The sequence below is a fragment of the Cephus cinctus genome, unplaced genomic scaffold, assembly GCF_000341935.2.
Source record: "Cephus cinctus unplaced genomic scaffold, Ccin1 Ccin1_scaffold0457, whole genome shotgun sequence".
NCBI classification, from domain to species: Eukaryota; Metazoa; Arthropoda; class Insecta; order Hymenoptera; family Cephidae; genus Cephus; species Cephus cinctus.
Window position 1 is genome coordinate 997,367 of NW_014333134.1, and position 21,074 is coordinate 1,018,440.

The 21,074-nt window shown below is 36.9% G+C and overlaps 7 protein-coding genes across 14 annotated transcripts; 4 read left to right on the plus strand and 3 right to left on the minus strand.

The window, feature by feature from the left end:
- Nucleotides 1-114: 114 nt before the first annotated feature.
- LOC107267777 (probable tRNA N6-adenosine threonylcarbamoyltransferase) lies at nt 115-1,874 on the minus strand. Of its 2 annotated transcripts, none has more exons than XM_015739858.2 (4): nt 1,756-1,874; nt 877-1,318; nt 594-772; nt 115-418 (listed from the first exon to the last, which is right to left on the minus strand). In XM_015739858.2, the coding sequence occupies exons 2-4, from the start codon at nt 1,230-1,232 to the stop codon at nt 147-149; spliced, it is 807 nt and encodes a 268-aa protein (XP_015595344.1). In that variant the 5' UTR covers nt 1,233-1,318; nt 1,756-1,874; the 3' UTR covers nt 115-146. The 2 variants fall into 2 exon arrangements, with proteins under 2 accessions (XP_015595344.1, XP_015595343.1); XM_015739857.2 differs by lacking the exon at nt 1,756-1,874 and adding an exon at nt 1,486-1,676.
- On the plus strand, nt 1,797-6,275 carry LOC107267776 (serine/arginine repetitive matrix protein 1). Of its 3 annotated transcripts, none has more exons than XM_015739854.2 (5): nt 1,797-1,927; nt 3,396-3,455; nt 3,577-4,340; nt 5,051-5,205; nt 5,317-6,275. In XM_015739854.2, exons 3-5 carry the CDS (start codon nt 3,579-3,581, stop codon nt 5,717-5,719), a joined length of 1,320 nt encoding a protein of 439 aa, XP_015595340.1. In that variant the 5' UTR covers nt 1,797-1,927; nt 3,396-3,455; nt 3,577-3,578; the 3' UTR covers nt 5,720-6,275. The 3 variants fall into 3 exon arrangements, with proteins under 3 accessions (XP_015595340.1, XP_015595339.1, XP_015595341.1); XM_015739853.2 differs by having other exon boundaries at nt 1,858-2,020; XM_015739855.2 differs by lacking the exon at nt 1,797-1,927 and adding an exon at nt 2,033-2,454.
- A 30-nt stretch (nt 6,276-6,305) lies between these two features.
- LOC107267781 (2-iminobutanoate/2-iminopropanoate deaminase) lies at nt 6,306-8,003 on the plus strand. The gene is made up of 5 exons (XM_015739862.2): nt 6,306-6,849; nt 7,054-7,214; nt 7,314-7,382; nt 7,544-7,599; nt 7,715-8,003. Exons 1-5 carry the CDS (start codon nt 6,707-6,709, stop codon nt 7,769-7,771), a joined length of 486 nt encoding a protein of 161 aa, XP_015595348.1. The 5' UTR covers nt 6,306-6,706; the 3' UTR covers nt 7,772-8,003.
- Nucleotides 8,004-8,150: 147 nt separating this feature from the next.
- On the plus strand, nt 8,151-9,864 carry LOC107267780. The gene has a single exon (XM_015739860.2). The coding sequence runs from the start codon at nt 8,934-8,936 to the stop codon at nt 9,696-9,698; it is 765 nt and encodes a 254-aa protein (XP_015595346.1). The 5' UTR covers nt 8,151-8,933; the 3' UTR covers nt 9,699-9,864.
- A 179-nt stretch (nt 9,865-10,043) lies between these two features.
- On the minus strand, nt 10,044-13,291 carry LOC107267775 (PRKCA-binding protein). 4 transcript variants are annotated; one of them, XM_025085098.1, is made up of 9 exons: nt 13,225-13,291; nt 13,054-13,102; nt 12,931-12,987; nt 12,772-12,839; nt 12,506-12,652; nt 12,307-12,372; nt 11,586-11,904; nt 11,244-11,439; nt 10,044-11,157 (listed from the first exon to the last, which is right to left on the minus strand). In XM_025085098.1, the coding sequence occupies exons 4-9, from the start codon at nt 12,810-12,812 to the stop codon at nt 10,466-10,468; spliced, it is 1,461 nt and encodes a 486-aa protein (XP_024940866.1). In that variant the 5' UTR covers nt 12,813-12,839; nt 12,931-12,987; nt 13,054-13,102; nt 13,225-13,291; the 3' UTR covers nt 10,044-10,465. The 4 variants fall into 4 exon arrangements, with proteins under 4 accessions (XP_024940866.1, XP_015595338.1, XP_015595335.1 ...); XM_015739852.2 differs by lacking the exons at nt 12,307-12,372; nt 12,506-12,652; nt 13,225-13,291 and having other exon boundaries at nt 13,054-13,207; XM_015739849.2 differs by lacking the exons at nt 12,307-12,372; nt 13,225-13,291 and having other exon boundaries at nt 12,931-13,197.
- A 152-nt stretch (nt 13,292-13,443) lies between these two features.
- On the plus strand, nt 13,444-16,289 carry LOC107267779 (translocon-associated protein subunit alpha). Its single transcript, XM_015739859.2, has 5 exons — nt 13,444-13,715; nt 14,225-14,404; nt 14,519-14,778; nt 14,890-15,157; nt 15,266-16,289. Exons 1-5 carry the CDS (start codon nt 13,652-13,654, stop codon nt 15,337-15,339), a joined length of 846 nt encoding a protein of 281 aa, XP_015595345.1. The 5' UTR covers nt 13,444-13,651; the 3' UTR covers nt 15,340-16,289.
- A 303-nt stretch (nt 16,290-16,592) lies between these two features.
- LOC112494366 lies at nt 16,593-20,902 on the minus strand. 2 transcript variants are annotated; one of them, XM_025085103.1, is made up of 10 exons: nt 20,000-20,902; nt 19,580-19,639; nt 19,397-19,507; nt 19,095-19,301; nt 18,967-19,017; nt 18,738-18,890; nt 18,382-18,629; nt 17,357-17,903; nt 17,045-17,298; nt 16,593-16,846 (listed from the first exon to the last, which is right to left on the minus strand). In XM_025085103.1, the coding sequence occupies exons 1-8, from the start codon at nt 20,040-20,042 to the stop codon at nt 17,715-17,717; spliced, it is 1,062 nt and encodes a 353-aa protein (XP_024940871.1). In that variant the 5' UTR covers nt 20,043-20,902; the 3' UTR covers nt 16,593-16,846; nt 17,045-17,298; nt 17,357-17,714. The 2 variants fall into 2 exon arrangements, with proteins under 2 accessions (XP_024940871.1, XP_024940870.1); XM_025085102.1 differs by lacking the exon at nt 16,593-16,846 and having other exon boundaries at nt 16,861-17,298.
- Between the last annotated feature and the right edge of the window lie 172 nt (nt 20,903-21,074).

Below are 21,074 nucleotides of genomic sequence, written 5' to 3' on the forward strand. Positions count from 1 at the left end.
TTAAACACACCATGGGTTGTGTTCACGTATCGATTTTCAGATTTGTGGGCGTATAGAACAAATTAGTACGTTCATTAGCTGGAAAGGATGGATAGCGTCTTATAATTAGATACGTTCATTTGTATCACAATTATAAATAATTGGATTTATTTTCTCCATGAAATAAGTACATCGTCCGTTCGATATCTTTGAACACATGTCGTTTGTAACCACGGTGTGGGACCATTACTTTTATATTGAAGTAAACCAGCTACTGCTATCATCAGTCCATTATCAATACAAAATCGTTCGTCGGTTGCGTAAAGAATTGCATTTCTTTCCTTGCACATAATGTTCATCATCTGTTGCAATCTCTCGTTACATCCCACGCCACCCACAATCAGCACCTCGTTGGAGCACGTATGAGCCATCGCCCTCTCTGTAATTCCACGAAAATTGTATTAATGTGGAAAATCCAAGAGAAGATTTGAATGGTTATAAATAACTCGATGAAATAGTTTGATATTCACGGCAGGATGTTTTTATAATTCACCATAACTGTATTCTAAGAAAATTAATATAGATTGTTGGTTCGTATGGTATCAAACGATTACCTGTTATTTCTATGAGCATGGCGAAGACTACTTCTTGAAGAGAGAAGCAGAGATCTTCTGGGGAAAATTCCTTCGAGTCGAGCCAACCCTGAAGACGATCCTCTACGTGACTTAATATACCAGAGAATGATACGTCCATGCCTTTTACTACATATGGTAGTGGTGCAAATTTTTGTCCTCTGTTTCATCAATCATGAAATATAGTCTAATACAGAAATGCTGAACAACAAGGTATTTATAACAAAAGTGAATATCACTGTTCATTAATATATGACTAACTTACTTTTTTGCAAGCTGTTCTATGTTGTAACCAGGGCTAGGATCATTAGAGAGTTTTAACAATCTTGCAAACCGATCTAAACAGTTTCCAACAGCAATGTCTATGGTTTCACCAAAGATCCTGTACCGTTGTTTAGCGTATGCAATAACTTGTGTATTCCCTCCAGATACGTAAAGAACAGTAGGATTTTTACTGCCTGTAATCAATCTACCCATTTCTATATGTCCAATACAATGATTTACAGCAACAATGGGTTTATTGTATAATTGGGCAACCGTTCTAGCTACTAATGCAACCACAGTTAACGGAGCACCCATGCCAGGTCCTTTAGTGTAACATATCACATCAACATCTTTCATTGTAACCTCTGCATCCTTCAAAGCTTTTTGCAGCACACTGAGTACATGTTCCCGATGATGTTGTGCTGTTTCTCTAGGTAGAAACCCTGCGCACATAAAAACATGTAACGTCAAGAGTATTATCAAATAAAGATTACAATTGACTGCATATGATTATCAGTAAAATATAAATCTACAGTATAAACATTAGTTTATTTTTAACCTCAACCTATGACTTATCGAAACATTAACATAAATATAAATATTAAAATACCTTCGCCGGGTGGAGTAATATATGTATGTCTGACATTAGACAAAATTTTATCATCATTAATAATACCAATACCCAATTTATTAGCACTACCTTCAAATCCAATAGCAATAACCATATCTTGGCCTTTTTATCTGACTATTGACTAATAATTATTTAAAAATTAATTCTATATATCCTATATGCAGCTAGCTTCACAGTGTCGCTTGAAGCGACCTTACAAGATTGGACGGCACAGAACAGCGCCACGTGATTGGCTATGAAATAAACTACCAGTAAAATCTCCCACTGCGATTGGTCAAGTTCAGTCAGTCCCTGTCCGTTCCATCTTTTCCAATCCTCAGCAATCCTCAACGATCCCCATTGTTACAACGTCACGCGCACCCGAATATCTGAAAAAGAATCGTCGTTGAAAAATGCAAGTTTACGAGTCGTCGTGAGAAAAGTGAGTGTCGCCGAGTAATCGGAGTTTCGAGAGGCTGTTGGCCGCGTTGAAATAATCGGGCAAGGCGACGCGTGCCGCGTGTCGCGACATCGGGTGGGTAATTGATTGGTGTTCAGAGTTAAAATACAAAGGAAGTCGAGTAAAACCAAGCTAGAGAGAGAGAGAGAGAGAGAGAAAAGAAACAGGAAAGAAAGAAAGCGGTGAGACTCGTATGAGTCAAGTCGTGTATTGTTGATGGTAGTTCATCATGAACACTACGACACTGAATAATTAATCGGTTATCGTTCGTTTGTAAAGGTTCATTGAACATAAATGGTTGCGGGTCTCGATGCATGCCAGCGACCTAGCATTGCGCAAAGTCGTACGACATTGTGGCTAGCACGAAGGAAGTGCTGTGCGTCCTGAAAAGGAGAAAAAAAGAACGTAGTGCGAAGGTGTACGAACCATAAGGGCTGACACAATCTTCGAGCGAAAGGATCTCGGATCGGTACGGTTCATCGCGATTATAAACGTCGAGGTGCTTCCTGGTGGGTTTCTACGTTAATCCGTTATACGCGTTCCTCGAGTACGTCGTCTCCGGATATATTGTTAAGCGTATATACACGTACGGTAATGGTACGAAACTACGCCTTGCCTTATACGCTACAATATGTTACGTTACGGTACGCTACGGTACTGGGAAGGTATTACCCGGGTAATGCCAGGAACGATTTCGCGACGACGACGCCAGCGGTGATCCCGTCGGTATGGGGTTGGTGCGTGCCAATTTCTCGGATGTTTGTCAGGTACTCGAGCCCTTGGTTCGTCCTGTTTTCGCGTGGATTTGCCTTCCTTAGATGCGAACAGACGTGCACGATGAGGGAGGCTTCCTCTAGTTACGATCTCGCCAACGCTGTCGGGTAGTAGGTGAACATCTTCTAGAGATTATGGTTGTACGAGCTTCGTGGGTGGATGACTTGGAGGTTAACGATAAATCAAAACTGACGTGGATGTTTTGATGGTTGATACAGCATTCCTAGCCTTCTTCTACTCTTTACCCTGGTCGCTTCGTTGGACCAAGAGAGACCTTCGCTGGATCTTCGGATCGCGTCGCGACACCTCCCGTTGGCTTCTATATGACTTCCGAATCTCGTACAATTATTCCATGCATTCGGGATGCTTATGGATCCGGATTGGATCCGAGCGTTCAGCTTCCTGACGGTAAGACATTGCACGGCGGGCGATGTCCGGGTCGCGCGTATACACGAGTCCAAACATTTTCGTTTATCTCGCCCCTTCGCTTCCGTGTCGGTTGGCGATCGCGGGCGATTCCGGTTCGCGGTATTGTTCGTTTGCTATTAAACCAGCAAACCTCGAGGATGAGTGGTACTGGTTCTTATTGTGGATCTATGACGATTCAAGTGACGTATTATCGTTTCGAACGTTCTGTCGTAATTATGAGAATTAACGTGTTACACTGCTCTCGCAGGAGTTCGGATTGGCTGTTTTATCGTCCTGCCTCATCAGCTTTGATTACTACAACTATTAGGTAAATATTATGTTATTATGTTTATGATGGAAGAAATCATTAATGCATCGGTGCCATTAGCTGTGGATACTCTGATAAGTAATTTGGTAACCAGATTAATTGTTTTATATTATCTTTTTAGGGATGTCGCGGGACTATGATGGTAGAAGACGAGGTGATAGTGGCAGTGGAAGTGGATCAAGCAAGATGAGAATGGATACAGGTGTATCGCAGCCCAGACCCCATGGTGAAACCTCTGGTAAACGAAGAGAGCTAGATAGTTTAATGCGTAAAGCTCGCGAATCTCGGTCGAGTTACTGGAACAAGAAAATCCTCGAGGTTGAGGAGAGGGATCCAAATAGATGGAGGCATAGCGGATATAAGGAACTTTATGTTGGAGGAACAACAAGTGGGGAACCAAGTAGAGGTCATCCGCGCAGTCCTAGAAGTCCCAGGCCACGCAGTCCGCACAGTCCACGTCCACGTAGTCCACGACCAAGGAGTCCCAGATCACCTCGTGAACGGTCACATACTAGAGGCAGACCCGCGCGAAGTCCAAGCTCAGGTAGCACCTGTTCCGACAGATCTTGTTCCGTCTGCTCTCCCAAGGAACGACATCGCGTCGCGCCGCTTTCGCGATCGCGATCGAGATCAGTCTCGCCAGCTCGTTCTCGAACTCATCCCAAGGAGGTGGTACCGTCTAGTTCGCGGGTTGTTCCACAACGTACTAGACCACGATCACCACCTTTGCCGCGTCCGCGAACACCACCACCAGCTCCTCAGCCACCAGCGAGGCACCACAAGGATTACAAGGCTGTCAAGGATAAAGAAGTTAAGGTACGACGCAAGGAGAAGCATCATAGCAGGATGCCAGAGGATCCACGAGTGCCCGATCCCATCCCATTGGTAAATATATATTCATCGACATTTAATATTTTAGAACTTCTCGTGAAATCTTGTTGATAGTAATTTCACAAGAACAATTAATAAATGAATGGTAGCACAGAACTGACCACAATTACGTCTTGCTAGTAGTGGAATATATTTGATCCATGCATCTCTTCAGATATTAGCCTTATTCAAAAACTATAATAAAAGCCAACAGAGAATGTGTGATGAGGTCTGTTGCACAGTTACATGAAATTGATTAAAGAATAGGATATTGGCAACAAATTTTAGAATTTAGGGCTACTTCTTTATATGACACAAGGAAAATTTTGTCTGTCCTTTACACATATTTAAGGAGAGTAATCGTTCTTTTGCAACATCTTGATATCTCATACATATTGATTCAATACCTAGTATGCAAATTTCAGCACGAAGTATTATGTTTATATCAAGCTTCTGTTTCTCAACGAATGGCAGAGTATTAAGAAAAGGGTACACATAAAAAAATACCCTATGATAATGTAAGTTTACACTAAAGCTACATGTATCATTTTAATCTTTAGAGAGCCGATGTGTAATTTTCATGAATCCTTTGAAAATATGTGGAAGTTTTTTATGTGAGTGAGTTATTTGCATAAAAGTCAGATATGGACTTCGAAACGTTATATCATCATCCGGATCTCTAAGGATTAACAAGAGCAACAAAATCCCATTCAAATTTTGTACAGATGCGTAAACCAGTCAAGGTAGAGAAGACACACCCAAGTGGTCATGGTGCTCCAGCAATGATGCATCCTCCACCAGAATCATCACCAAGTGAGGACAGCGATAGCTCCTCGAACACGTCACACGTGGGTCCACCCAGGATGACTTTGTCTGAAAGGTACAGTATAGTAACAAGAGATCTCAACTGGAATACCATGTCACGATACATTGATAAGCAACTAAATAAATACGTCCAATGTTCACTCATACCTCGGGATTCACTTTGCAGATTTGGCAAGATGGCACAGTGGAGCGTGGATCGTCGAGACATGGAGAACATGCGCATTACAAAGGACGGCGAAAATGCCATGAAGGTCGTGATCGAAGGCGAAGAGAGGATCGCCCGATTAGGATATGATTCACCACCTCCAGGACATTATCCGGAGTCTTTGCTCGCTCAGGGTCCCAGAGGGCTCGAATGCTGGGACGACGTTCGTGTTCGTTACGATTATTACAAAGCTCGTGGATACCTTCGTGACCTAAGCCTCGACGATTACGTCAAATGGGAAGAATGGTGGTACAAGTATCAGGAATGGCTTGAAGCCGAACGCTTCTACGAACAGTGGGCCCAAAGTCGTCCAGCCGGAAGTGGACGTAAGAGACGCGGTCGACGTAATAACACTGCCCATTAAAGCTCCGTACAAAGTGCGTTGTACAGTCGACCGACTCTATTACTATTGTTGTTAATAAAGCATACTGTACTACTTTGACCGTGCTTAGACGCGATTATATTGCAAGAAGAAGAAATTTACGATAAAGAAGAAAAGCGTGGAATCACGGAACACACAGGATACACAGACATTAAACGAGAAAAAACAAAGAAAAAGAACAAAAAAATGGAGAAAAAGAGCTATGTATACGCTATATATATCGTAATAAAAAAAATGTCTGTGCTGCAAACTTTGAGATTTCATCGCGCCATCGGTGTCGAATCGATTTAAACTTTTCTGGAAAGATTCGTGCAACGCAAACATTTTGCCGGACGCCATTTTGATTTACCGATCTTGTATTCGTTGTAAGCGATTATTAGCTTTGCTTGCAATTCTTATTGATTATATCGCTTTGCACGACTAACATCGTGTATCATATATTTTAAGCGCTGTGTACAATTGATGCAATTGTCAACTATTGTCTGCAAACGGAGTAACGTGACAAGTTTTCAAATAAATCATATATCATTCGTAGAAATTAGCGGTGCGATTACTTTTATTTTACTTTTAACTATCAAAGCTTGAAGCGAATTTCGGTGGTGTTGAATCGACTCGAAATACAGACTAAACAGTTTTATAGCATTGGAATGCTACGTGAACAACAATATACCGTATTAAGTAACAGATATCTGTAAGGGGGCAGCGATTCTTTAGGTCCGTCGTTCGTACAAGCGTTTTTACGTGCTTTCTCCAAGTCACTATTGCTGAGAGCATATTCTGTCTCGGTCAAATGCATGCAATAAACAGAGAAGCAATGGTGCACTTAGCGCTCTCGGTTCATTTTCGAATGGACTTTTTAATTTCATTGTCGATAGAGTAAATCAGTGGTCAAACGTTATCTGTGTCTTATTTGTATGAAGCTCTACACATTAGTTTATATAATGTATGCGTTAGCTTATCATCCTTTTGATGCTCATACGAGTACTTTATTCTGGAGCATGTACCATAGTCCAGTGCGAGTGGAACGTAGAATCAGTAATCATGGCAAGTAGGAAAATTATTCGCAAGATAATAGATTCTCCATTGGCACCAAAACCCGTTGGACCATATAAGTAAGTAAAAAGTGTAATCAGAAAATGTCAATTGGCAATTAAGAGCTTAACAGAATTGAATGACTTGAATTGATTTTTTTTTAAATTACTGTATTACTATGCGACTTTGATTATTGCATAATCATCCTCTCTTGCGTATATAGAATGTTTTATCTCTTCATACTTTTTAAATTCTGTCTTTCTGATTATACATTTTATTAACAGTCAGGCCATTTTGGTTGACCGGACTCTTTATGTCTCTGGAGTACTGGGTGTCAAAAGATCTGAAGGAAAACTTGTGAGTGGCGGTGTTGCTGCAGAGGCTCGACAGGCCTTGATAAATATGCAATATATCTTAGAAGAGGCTGGGTCCAATTTTGAAAAAGGTTTGCAAGATTTATATAGAATCTTTTTTTTTGCTTTAATATTTTGAGGTATATAAAAGATAAATATACCTATATTTATATATATATGCTTATTTTTAGTTGTCAAGACTACAATACTTTTAAACAATATCGAAGACTTTGCTGCAGTGAATGAAATATACAAAGAATGTAAGTATTCAAAGCAAACAAAAATTATTATGTGAATTATGATAGATCATTTGATTTATAAAAACTATTGTTATGTATTGTCTTGCAATAACTTAACGCGAGTATATAATTCACAGTACTGGAACCCTTATTCAATTTTATTTGTTTTATATGCCTACCAGTTTTCACTAAGAACTATCCAGCCAGATCAACATTTCAAGTTGGAAAGTTGCCAGTGGTAAGATATATTACAAGTACTATTTGCAAATATTCTAGGAACGAAGCTTAAACATTGTAAACTTTTGGCAGCTGCAATGTAAATTTACAAATAAATTATTTTAATTGTCTAACAGGGAGCTCAAGTTGAAATTGAAGCCGTTGCTGTGACCGACGACGTAGAAAATGCATAAATTGAATAAATGTTAACAAATAAACAAGCCGCCATTAATTTCAAACCATAAGTAACTTCAACTTGCTCAATCCATGAGATTGTACACATATAATACAATTTTTCTTTTATTGTATCTCTGCCTCCTAGGTCAGTTGCCCAAGAAAGTAAAAAATTGGTAAATTTCTTCAAAATCAGAATTTAAAATTACAACCTCCGATTCCTTGTCCAATAAAGAAAGAATAAACCGAAAATCCGAATGAGTCTACCTTAATTTTTTTCACGCGCCTTATACTCGTTTATCCCCACCGTTTGGTCCACATATCGTCCTTGAAGCTGATTCCCCGTTAAAAGTAACTAACTGGGAGTATGTCTATTCAATAGTGAGAAAGTCATAGCCGAGTCAACACTCCTTAATAAAAAAAAAAAGGTTCTCTATATCACCGTGCTTACAAAAACCAGTCAGAACATATAAAAAATTTCATTAAAATATAAATTTCACGTAAGAACAGTGCAAAACCGAAAATAAAATAAACTGACGACTTTAAAACTGAATTTATACTTAAGTTGCGTGAACAGTGTAATGATAAATATGTAGTGGAATCTTAAAAATTAATGACTTTCAAATTTCAAAAACATTGAAGCACACAGATCGACGACTTTACGCATATTTAAGTTCATAAAACAGTAAGAAATTACTAAGACAGAGTTAAAGTATAAAAGTTCTCACGCTCTCCTTTGTGCAAGTAAATACTAGAAAACTCGAAGATTAAATTAAATTTATACATGTTCCATTATACGTCCATGCATCAACTATATAATTCTGGTCGAGGCCGATGACGTGCTCGCAATGCAATTTCATTCCCAGTAAACTGAGTCAGGCTACTTGCTGGGTTCTAGAAATTGCAAATAAAGTATAAAGATGCAAACATGAACTTCACTTAGTAAAAGCGATAAAGTACGACAAACGTGTTTCGCAATTGCTGAATTAATAAAGCAGAAAAAAGTGGAATTAAAAACACACTGTGCACACAGTTGAGTAGTTAATCAAGCTTAATATTAACGACAATGTGTACTCGTTGCGAGTGTTGACGCACAAAAAGACCCAGTTGAAGATTATTAACACACGTCAGTTCAAAAAAAGACACTATTGAGAGCTACGTAATTTAAATATTCAAGTGAAAATGGCGGTAAATATAAAAGAGAGAAAGAGCGTTGACGTCATCCTGCCAATGGACGTGGTTAGTGATAACTATTCAAATCGAGCTGAACCGTCAATTAAAATGTTACGTACTGACAACGGCAATTTCGATACTAATCACGCGGAAAAGGAACCTTTAATGGAAACTGATAATACGAATAATCCAAAACCCACTAGTGGACCTGAAATCGATGATCTTGAACCGGAAGATAAGGTTGTACCTAGTTCAGATAACGATGAGGGTATAGATGATGGTCTTTTACCCGGAAACGGTTCAGTCTATCCTAGAGATGATTCTGATCAACCAGCAGATCCTTTTCCATCATTTCCGGCTGCCCCACCAGGACCTGGCAGTGGAGTTCCAGTACCTCGTAACTCACCTGATGTTAATGTATATCAGCAGAAAAAAACTATTGCTCAAGGGATGATGGATCTTGCTTTGATATCCGCAAATGCTAATCAGTTTCGTTACGTACTTCAAACTAGTGGACGGCACCCATTTTATTATCCTTCTTTGATTATGATTGGTTTGAGTCTGTTACTACAGGTCGTTGTTGGTATTGGCCTTATTTGGAACAGCTGTTATAACATTAAGATACATAATCAAATGTGCATGGCTAATAAGGCTAATAATTTAACAGTTAGTGGTATCTTCTTGATTACCATTTTAAACGTGTTTATATCATCCTTTGGTATTGTTGAAAATATAGACTCAAGAACTTTTGTGGACTCTACGAGTGTGCAGTGATTCATCTGTATTAACTGAGAAAATTACTGGGTTTTTCAAGCCAAATGCATCACCTGAACGTGTGGTTTTACCATAAGAATTAAAATGGGGGCGTTAACTTCAGGTGGTACATATATGGAAACCATTGATCCTATGAAGCACTTGAGGAAATCCATTCTTTGATGTTTTATTAAGAATTTGACTTATGCGCCTGAAATTTTTTTTGTACGTTATATAATAAATTTTGATACGAAGCTCAAAATTATCATCAGTTTTAGTTAATGAAGTAATTATTTATATTTATAAGTAACATGTTGCATCTATTTATAATTGCTTGAAGGTAAAGTTAAGTGAACACATGCAATATATTGTTAATAAAATTATTGTATATTGCCCTAAGCTTACATTTGTACCATTAGCATTAATGAATAGACAATTAGACATAGCTTTTCATTTATCTAATCTTTTGTTGCTTCGCTTTAAACGTATATTTATCTTTGGTAGGAATAAGCGATATATTTTAGAGATCATTAATAACTAACAGATCCGACTCATAAACGATATAAATTATTTCGAGTAATGGCAAGTCAATCATATAACCTTTCCCATCATATTTGCAACAAAAATCGAAACTATAAGTACAGAAGATCCAGAATTAGGAATGTCATTGATGAACGATTATTGCGTAAAATTCAAGTAAACTTAAGCTGTTTTGTCATTGAATCAATGGTAACATTGAATGATGACAATCAGAATATAAGTAACTCAAGAGGCAACAAATAACGTCGCTACATTTCATCAATATCTGTAGATATTAAATTTCCTGTTGATGGCATCAGCGAATCATCATTTTCATCGACCTTCTCATCGGCCTCATAATCGCCATCCTCACTCTCAACGGATGACTGTTGTCCAGCACTTTTATATTGAAAGGCAGTCTGCGATAGATCCACTTCCACCGGGAACAATGTAACTGTCGATAAAAGGTCTTTAGTATTGGCATGATACTTTGCCAATCCAGATGCAAATTTTTGCAACTGCCACACAACATCTTGAACATGCTTGTTGTCCAGGAGTTCAAGTTTCACCAGGACATCTGATCTAAGCTTGGCAAAGCGTGCGCGTGCTTCCTGCCTGCATCTAAGTACTAGACGATACTCATAATTTCCTGTTTCTACACGGTACAATGGTTCCTGAAGAGCAGCATAACTCTGTTCCTCGTCATCAAGTTCCTTGACCTTCAGGCAATACGAAAGATACTCAAATTTCGCATCCGCGTATTTACTGATGGTCAATCTTGTATCTGGTATAGCCTTATGAAGGTATGTACCAAGATCGCTTAGAATTGGTTTTACTGATTTTAACATTGTTACACCGAATTTCTCCATTTGCCTGTGCTGTTCGCCGAATTGTCTGAAAGCCTCGCTGGCGCGTGGTTGCGGTTCTCTTACTCCAATAGCAGCAAACGTGTCGCCGAATGCTATAAAATTAATGCATTACGTTATAATTCGTAGAAGGTATAATGCAATGATTGTACTTATTCTGAATACCATCATGTAGCAGTACCTTTATAGATTTGCGTAAGATCAAAGAAGGCGCGCAATGTCGCTTTGGCATGTGCAACAAGTCCTCTGTACAGATTCTCCGTACGTTGTAGTGCAGCTAGTCTTTGAACCAGTGCATCATTGCACAAAATTGCACGTGAAAGTCCAAGTGCATCTGCTGTTGCACTGCCCATTCCTTCGACTAGTCTATGCTTGACCTAGAAATGCATTAGGTTAAAGCCAAATATGATCCTATTTTGTACAATGCATTATAACCTTTTGGTTATACATAGATATAAACAATATTTATGTTATGAATTATATAATTCAATAGATTGTTAATATTTTTCTACGAATTACGAACCTTCTTCAGTGCTATGTCCAATGTACGTCCTTGTCGCGGATCAGCATGTAATTTATTATAATTGATATTCACTTGCGTATCGCAAGCTTGTATCATTTTTGCTACCTCGACTTTTGTTTTCCCTTTGACGGAAGCTCCATTCACAGCCACTAGTTCATCCCCTGATTGTAGAGTACCTTCTAAGGCTGCTGGGGTATTATCAAATACTTGAACAATGTAGAGGCATGGACATAGAGGTGCACCTCCTCCGATACTGATACCAATGAGATTACTGCTATCTTTTTGAATAGTGACACTCCCAGAAGTTATGGTCATCCCCCTATTTATAGGAGCAAAAAAGTTTAATAGAGGTGGAATTTTATATGTTATTTAAATGTCATTGTACACAGTACTTTACATTCATCATTCGATGCAGAATGCACAATTAATTTATAGCAATAAAACAGTAAAGCGGTAGAGTTTTTAGACAATGAACCATTTTGACGACAATAAACATTGTAAAATAAAAATTGTAGCCAATAACGATAAAAATAATTTAATTACAGTGCAGTAAAAGTATTGAAAAAAAAAAGAAAATTAGGTATAATTAATACCATGTAAAATCACGAAACCTGGAAATGAAATGTGCATTATAATAATTTGTTATATTATACTTTATATTTAAAATATAAAGTTTTTCTGCTTTAATCTTCTGTACATCTTGTTCATGTGTAAAACTTACAGTTGACAATTAGGTGGTTGTAAGATAGCAGCAGACTGATCTTGAGCAATCAGTTCTACATCTGGTCTGATCTCCGCAGCAGTAAAGAGTAAAAAATGGGTGCGAGAGAGCAAAGTGTAATAGTACCAAATAGGCCAAATATGTGATAAAAATATTTATAATTTAAAATAAAATTAAAACTCAAAATAGTAGTGCATACATGCGATCTTCCATCATGGCCAGCTGATGCAACTCGACACTAGCTAGTGGCACGGTGGTCAGAATATTACGATCATCATTCTGCAACCATCTATTCGCATCAGTCTCCAATGGATCTTCTGCAGGCAGCAACGAATTATCCGTTAAACTGTTCCACCGCACCATGGCAGCGAGGCATGCATATTACAAGAGAAAGGAAGAACATTGAAACTGCAAGGAAGCACGTTGAATATGAAAATAAAAGCTTATGGTCTCGACAAAACCAACATTTTGTCCTCCTCAAAGAAGAAGTCATCCTCGAATTCCATTTTGGAGCCCAAAAGTTTTCCTGATATCTGTAATGTTGTAGTATACAATTAAACTAAACTAAACAACATACATAATAACAAATAATACACTGTTAAATCAACATGTTCAAAAAGATACCTTATGTTACTCAGTGCTCCTTAACCATATACGTAACAATTGCTCCAAAACTGTATCCTACATATAAAGTCCAATCATCAAGAAATATTAAAATTTCCACAGCACCAACTACTCTTAACCTACCACTTTGACAACACACTCAACAGCCGATAAGTCACAAACAGAATTTGAACTGTAAATTAAAATCAAGTAGAAAATTAAACAAGATTATCAGCACTAGAGTCCCCAACGTATAACGTTAAACCTCGTTGAACAATCAAATCTGACTCAATAGATAAAAACAAAATATTCCACCTTCAGATATTCTTTTCCTTTGAATTAAAATATCCTAAGCAAAGTATAAGCGATAATAAAACTTATATTAGCTACGTATACGTATATCCTTCTACCAAAAGTAATTCATTTTTATTAAAAATAACATTTTTTTTCAAAAACATCTTAGAATGTTTAAAAAGTTATCAACAGATGGCAGTAACACTTTGCAATATTCAGTTAGATGGGATGCTCATGTTAATCTCATAGTTTGTGCCTCCTCATGTTCCACGTTGTCGAATTGACGATTGTGGTGTCGTTCTTCCACGTAGCAAGCAGGTATCAACGAGTTGCCACGGTATGCGAAAGCTTCTGGCAGAGTTCGTGACGGATACCAAGTGAACAGATGTGTGTTTGAGCCCGTAGTGACTCGCTGGAGTGAAGAAAACGCAAGGAAACTGAATTAACAATGAAGAACTTAGGAATTTTTCTGCTACTCGTCGTCCCGGCGATTATTCTCACTTTTGATTTCGGTAATAATCATTTGTTTGCTATTATGGGTTTAGTTAATTTTATAAAAAAGTGTGTACTTTCGTTACTCTCCTCTAGTAGCCGGATGCGGCTTACCTAATAGCATCTGTACAAATACTCCAATCTTTTATACAATATGGTTAATATTATTAGATTGTTATTAGAATTAAAAAATGTATGATATATGCTTTTAGAATTGTATGTCTGATTTTGAAAAGCTATTGATAGGAGTAGTCAGTTTTGTTTTATTTTGGAGAGACTGTGCTGTATTTTGGAAAGACTTGTGACTGGATGAATGGAGCTTTATAGAAAAAATATGGTATCTTCTAGAATCGTTATTTGATATATCTTATGAAGTTATTTATGATTAATAAATGATGAAACTATTTAAATAGCAATAGTCGGTTGAAATATTTTAATTATCATGGATTTGTATGGCATCATATGTATGTATTCTGGTATTTGAAATTGTTTTTTATTATGTATAATTATTATTATTGGTTATTATTAGGAAAGACTGTGGCGTACGCACAAGAAGATGAAATTATTGATGACACGGTTGATGTTGAAAGTGAAGAAGGTACTGTTATTACTGAAGATGACATAGAAGAAGAAGCAAGTACAGCATCACCAGATGCTGATACAGTCATATTATTTACTAAACCTAGCTTCACTACAGCCAGTAGTCATGGTAAGAGCTTTATTAATAATATATATATATTCTGATATATCTACTTTGGAGGATACTTCATATTTATAAAAGCTTCTCTTGTTGCTGTTTAATTACATATTTTAATATTTTCAGAATTCCCAGCTGGAAATCTTGTCGAATTTCTTGTTGGTTTTACTAACAAAGGAGAAACTGATTTCATTCTTGAAACTCTTGATGCCTCCTTCCGCTATCCAATGGACTTCAACTTGTATATCCAAAACTTCTCAACAATTGCATACAACAAAGTTGTCAAACCAGATCACGAAGCAACTTTATCTTACTCTTTCATCCCTTCTGAAACTGTTGCTGGGCGACCTTTCGGTCTGAGCATCAATCTCAATTACAGAGATGCCGTATGTATTCATATGAATTTATTAATTTCAACTAGACATATTTAGGATCAGAATTGCAAAAAATAAATATATATATAATCAAGTAATATAAATACATTTTTCCCTCTGTAGAATGGTCTTCAATTTAGTGAAGCAGTCTACAACGAAACTGTGCAAGTCATAGAACTGGATGAGGGTCTCGATGGTGAGACTGTATTCCTCTACATTTTCCTGGCTGCATGTGTCGTTCTCACTCTTGTTGGTGGTCAGCAATTACTTACTTCCCTGGGACGTAAATCTCGCTCTTCCTCTTCACGTAAAACTACCGTGGAAATGGGCACCTCCAATCCTAACAATGTTGATTATGATTGGTTACCAAAGGACACTCTAAACAGACTCAGTAAGTGTATTAATGACGTTTTTATTTTACATAATCTTATCACTTATTCTAATTACATTCACTGTCTTGGCGATGGGCTCATTATTTATCAATACGTAACACTTTCAGACAAGTCCCCGAGAACTCCAAAACAGAGTCCAAGACAAAGGAAAACGAAACGAGCAGCAGGCTCTGATGACTGAAGTGTGTTTATATGTATTATTTATATGAAAATTGTATGAAACTGAAGAGCCAATGAATGATAGGAACTAATAATGGTCAACATATGGTTGCACGATAATTTTTTTAAATTACATTTACTATTATAATGCCTCAAAAAAGAAGTAAATTCATATTATACTTGGACTCGAAGAGGATACATTTTCAGGGTGCAAAAACTTTTATCTGTACGTTAATCGACAAACAATATGATGTACTATCAACATAATTTATCTCATAATATTTAAGAACGAGACAAAAAATAAGAACAATGGACCTTTTCTACGTAAACATGAAATTTTGCGATGTACAGATGGCGCGAGTAAAAAATTATTTTTACTTAATTAGGTCCATATTAAAAATTTACTCTAAACGTCAAAATTGCTCTACTATTTCTATTGACTGATAATGGAATGTTATTTCTGATTAAAAGACGTAGTACTAAAAAAGGGTATATTTGACGGTAAATATAATTTTTAAATATGGGCCTTAATATTTCGGACACTACTTGTGGCGCGTGTGACTTGTGATTTGTTTTTCTTTTCTTTGTTTACGTAACTTTAAAATAGAAGCAACAATGCAGTATCGGTTAAACGTCAAAGAATAAAATTTAATATTTTCTTTTGGTTTCGACATTCATATATTTAGTTGTTGTTCTTGTGACATTTATGTATAAGAAAAATTAAGAAATTCTCTCAGCGCACTATGATTTTTGTTACTTAAGGTTTTTTTCTTTTTCTTTTTTTTTTCTTACTGCCACGTGCTGTGTGAATATTTACGTACCATGAAATTGTAATGAAAAGCGCATAGATTAATGTAGGCCAAATGTAGGGAATATTTGTACTGGCATTTTCAAGCAGTTTTTGAAATTAATTTACATATTTGGTATATGTCGGAACTCTCATAAAGTACAAGAGACATTTTGTTCATCCAATATTTGTTGCGTACTTAATCATATGTCCCACTAATAGAAACTCTGAGAAAAATACTCAAGTACAATGCAAATTGTACTCATTTGTACAATTTGCATAATATTTTAGTGCATATTATTTTCATTGTAAAATAGCCATACAGAATATAAGTTAATTCCACATACAGTTTGCTTTTCCTTTTGCACTGCATATTAACTTACATAGAATGCATCTGACTTAGATATTATGCAATTAAACTTTCTTTTGGTATTTTATAAGTACCTATGGATCAGTTTCATTTATGAAAAAGGTGAGATCTTTGTTGGGCCTTTCATTCATGAAATTTTTCAATAGTACTTTAACAAACTGGCTAAAGATTCTTAAGCACGAATATACATTTTCAATGTCTTTTTCTCATAAGAGACTATAAATATTTTGAATATTCTATCTCTGTTTCCTTATTTAGAATTGCAGGAACGATTACATATTTTTCCATTTGACTTCTGCCCGTTGCATTTCTGCTTCAGTTTTGTTTCAGTTGTTAGTTTTCCAAATCGTGGAAAATATATTTTTGGTTCTCCTGAAACATTTTTTGTATTCATATTTAAAATTTCTTCATACATACCAATTTTTTTTGTTATTTAAATATACATTCTGTTGCTCGAGTACTAAATATCTTTATTATCTCCGAATTTGCCAATGATTTTACCCGCGAATCAAATGAACCATTTCTTATCAATCTGTGCTTTCTGCGTTATCGATACGTATCGCCTCTTACCGATCGGTCCATCCAGGGTCATGTTCTTCTTTGCCATGCGAATAATCTTTTTCATTGGCATATTGTTGCAAATATATTCGCGACAACATATTGAACACGAAACAGAATTCAATCTAGGCACCTGCCAAACCGGTGTATAGTCCCAGAGATCATACTTGTCGATATGCTCTCGCAATTCCCGATTCGTTAATTTTTTACGTCCTAACGGCGAATCAGGATATCCCGGAGGTAAACCGAAAACTTGTCCACGTAGTCTAAATAAGTAAGCATCTATTTAACAAATATAAACAAAATTTACGAATAATAACATACGGCGCGTCGAACAAGCGATCATTATCAGTATTTCCTTTCAAAGGACATTTTAGGTTGGGTTTGTTTCCACAATGTAGACACATGGATCTCCCTTCGTTCCGAACATTATTCCACTGCCCAAGAGGACAATAGTTATTTAAAAATACTGAATTTTCCATTCTCACATAAATTTAATCAGATTCGACGTTCCAAACCATTCGTGATACGTTTCCCTGTGAAACAAAACAAAAATGACAGGTCATTTCTATCTGCTAACATAACAGAATGCAAATCTAAGTCCAAATAGTTCATATTTTTTCTACTATTTATTTTGCTTCTTCCATCCGTTCCACAATCGTGGCTTACAATTCTCAATACTCTATTTGGCAAAGGAGACGCATTTGCTACTCTTATTTCCTCTCCTAGGAGCACAACACGGTTTCTTTTTGGCAGCTCTGAAGTCCGGATTCTTTATTCTTCCTTGACTGTCTCGCCTTCCTTCTCCACCTTTAGCACAGCAGCAATCATCCTCTTCCTCTTCCTCTTCCTCGTCCTCAATCAGGTCATCCTGAGCAATAAGAAATGTCTTGTCAATTTTCAGCTTTGCAAAAACACTGTCAGCTTGTATCTACACCGTAGAGACACGTTTACATATGTTAAGTTTTCATAAATAAAACTGATATTGACCAGAGCCAAACGGCCACGATAAATCCTGTCGATTATTTCACTTTTACAATATACAGCGATCGATATCGATCTAGGTTGCGATCATTCAACGTCAATATGATCGGATCTACACTGGCGTGTTGCTGTTTGTACAGGATATCACACTGAGAATTTATTTCGTTGATTATCATTCTGATCATCACTGTAGGCACACGTGTGCCGCTCTTATTAACCTAGCTTTTTCATTATCGTGATCATTAGTGGTATATCCTTATCTATTTCTATTTCTATCCTTATTTCTATCCTTATCTTTGATCTATTTCGACTATGCTAATGTCTATTATAGTTTTGTTTGTTCCTTCTACCATTGTTGACTATACCTCGTCATCCTCATACTCCTCGAAGGGCACTCTGGGTGGCAGGATGGTCCTGGGAATTCTACGTCCCAATGCAATTTCACGCAGAACACGAGCCTTACTGCAAGGTACTTTTTTGCCACTCAATAAGTCACGGGTTCCTGGACAGCGATTTTCTTCCGGATACTTTGATTCGTTTAGGTCCAAGTTCAGATCACCAGGACACCAGTGATAATCATCCTCTTCTTCCTCTTCTTCAAGATCTTTTGGTTCTGGTTTAAAGGAGGTCGAATCAGCATTATTACAAGCAGTGATAAAGAGCTTGTTTGTCTTTTTGGATTTTTTAATTTCATTTTAATTAATATATCCTAATTATTAACCTTGAGCAGCGCTGTTTCCAGTGTCATTTTCTACCTCGTCTACTTCTTTGTTGATCTCCCCCTGCAGGAGTCCGTTACGTTGAGGGATGTATCTCTTCATAACTTCATTTAGTTTTATCACGACTTCAGATGGCGTTCCCACTATTTCCGGACCTGAACAATAGATTATTTTGAATTATATTTGAAGGTCTCTCTTATTAAATTTGAGATATTGAACTGAAGTCTTTACTGGATGGAGTGCACCTCACACTGACTGTACCGGCGGGACTAGCTTCTATTTCTGATGATGGAAAATGCAAATTAAAATCTTCATTGGTATCTGTACATATTTTACTGGTACTTGGCAAGATTATTTACCATAAGTTTTATTGGGATAATCGTTGAATTTTTGAACTGGCATCTTAGCAGATCTTTCTAAAAATTTCGTTTTCCCAGATTCTTCTTGAAAAGGATCCATAGATCGGTTTTTTCGAAAATCTATATATCGTTCAGGTCTAATTTCTTCTTGACGACGATTTACAGTCCTATCAAATTTTGGAGGTTGTTTTGGATTCATTTGATATACTGCAATTCAAGTAGAGTCACTACTATAACATTTGATTTGGCTAAAATAAATTGTGTGATAAAATTATATAAGAAATTATTAATAAAATTATTACGATAATCAGCTAACGACAGGTGTTTCGATTCGTCATTGATCATATCCAACGGATTGATATCTTCATATTTTCCAGAAGCTGTGCAACTTAGATCAACCACATCTTCGGTATCTGAAATTTATTAATCAATTACGTCATCGCATCAGTTCTGATATATTTGAATTTCAATAACATCAAATTTACCCCAACACGATTCTTTATCATCTTCGCATATATCCTGAGAACAGTCTATTGAGCTTAGGTCTGAAAGCAAAGTAAAAGGTTACGTTTCAAATTATTTAATTACATTTAATTGACTCCGATCAGCGTTTAGACTAAGAAACGAATGACTTCCGGTCGTGGTATCTTTCCACGACCCTTATTTGATTCGGTATAAACACTAAAACCTGTTTGTGAACCGGTATCCACTTTGTATTTACAAGTAACATTGCAAAACGCGATAAAATTGAATTTCAAGTTAAAAATAATAGGAATTTAATCCCACGTAGTAAAGAGAGGAATCCTTTGGATCCTGTGGACAAATTACCGTTGAATGGTTCTCTATTAAAATAATAAAAAATTTTTATTATATAACCATAATACTAATTAAATGATAATGTATACCTGAGATTCTTCCACGATAATTATTGATTGTATCGAAAGTCATGACGAAATTGAAAAATTTTGTTCAGTAGATTAAATATTAGAAAATATATTTTTTAAATTGTTTTTAGGTCAAAGTACAATTTTATACGCTATAATTTCATTCTGGTTGACATTTGACGTGTCTTTCTCTTCTCAAAAATGTGAACTCAATTTTTTAAACGAAGTTATCGATTGCGATATAAATCTCAAACTTTCTTACCGACCGAGCTCCTTCAAGACTCTTTTAAGCGGTATAATTCAAATGACGAAGGTCGGTTTCCGGTTTATACGGATGATCGTTCGCGGCTGTTACAAAGGGAAGTTCTCGGATTCTTTTCCGGCTGAAAACAAGAGGAACGACGGCGTTTGGCGAAAGCAAAGGATAGCAAAGGCAATAGACTCTATATTTTATTTGAGTCAAATACACAATGCCGTGTGGTACACTTTGAAGAGACTTTGAAATTGTTTTGTTAGGAGGCACCACTTGGGGAGGATGAGTTACTTGTGTGCAACGACGATGGCACGAAGAGCGTCCGGGGGGTGTCGAGAGATCAAAGGGATGCGAGGATCAAAGAAATGGGTATTTGCTACAAGTAGGTACAAGGTGATGCTCTGTCCCGAGGTTTTCTCTGTGATAATCACCGATCGACAAGACTGTACGTATCTCCCCATAGTCTACCCATCGAATTTAAACATAAAACCTCGAGAAAATATCTAAAGTCCTTTTAAATCCACATCCAATTAACCAGTGAATCACGATATCATTTTATACCTACGATATTACCGACCCTTTAAAATTTATTTCATTCTTAACCACGTCTTTACAAAGTATTCCTTCGGAATCACAATCTCCATTTAAGAATAATATCCCTATGAAAAATCTTATTTACATGATTTCATGAGCTATACCCTAATGCTCGTTAGGAACATCAAGGTAGCGGGTCCGGGAGTCAGTACGGACGTAACTGAAGAGTCAGGGGCCAGAGGGCATGCGGCCTGTTGATTGGCCGCGCTTTGAACAGCAGTTGGCCCCGTCGCGACGAGAGGGCGCCGC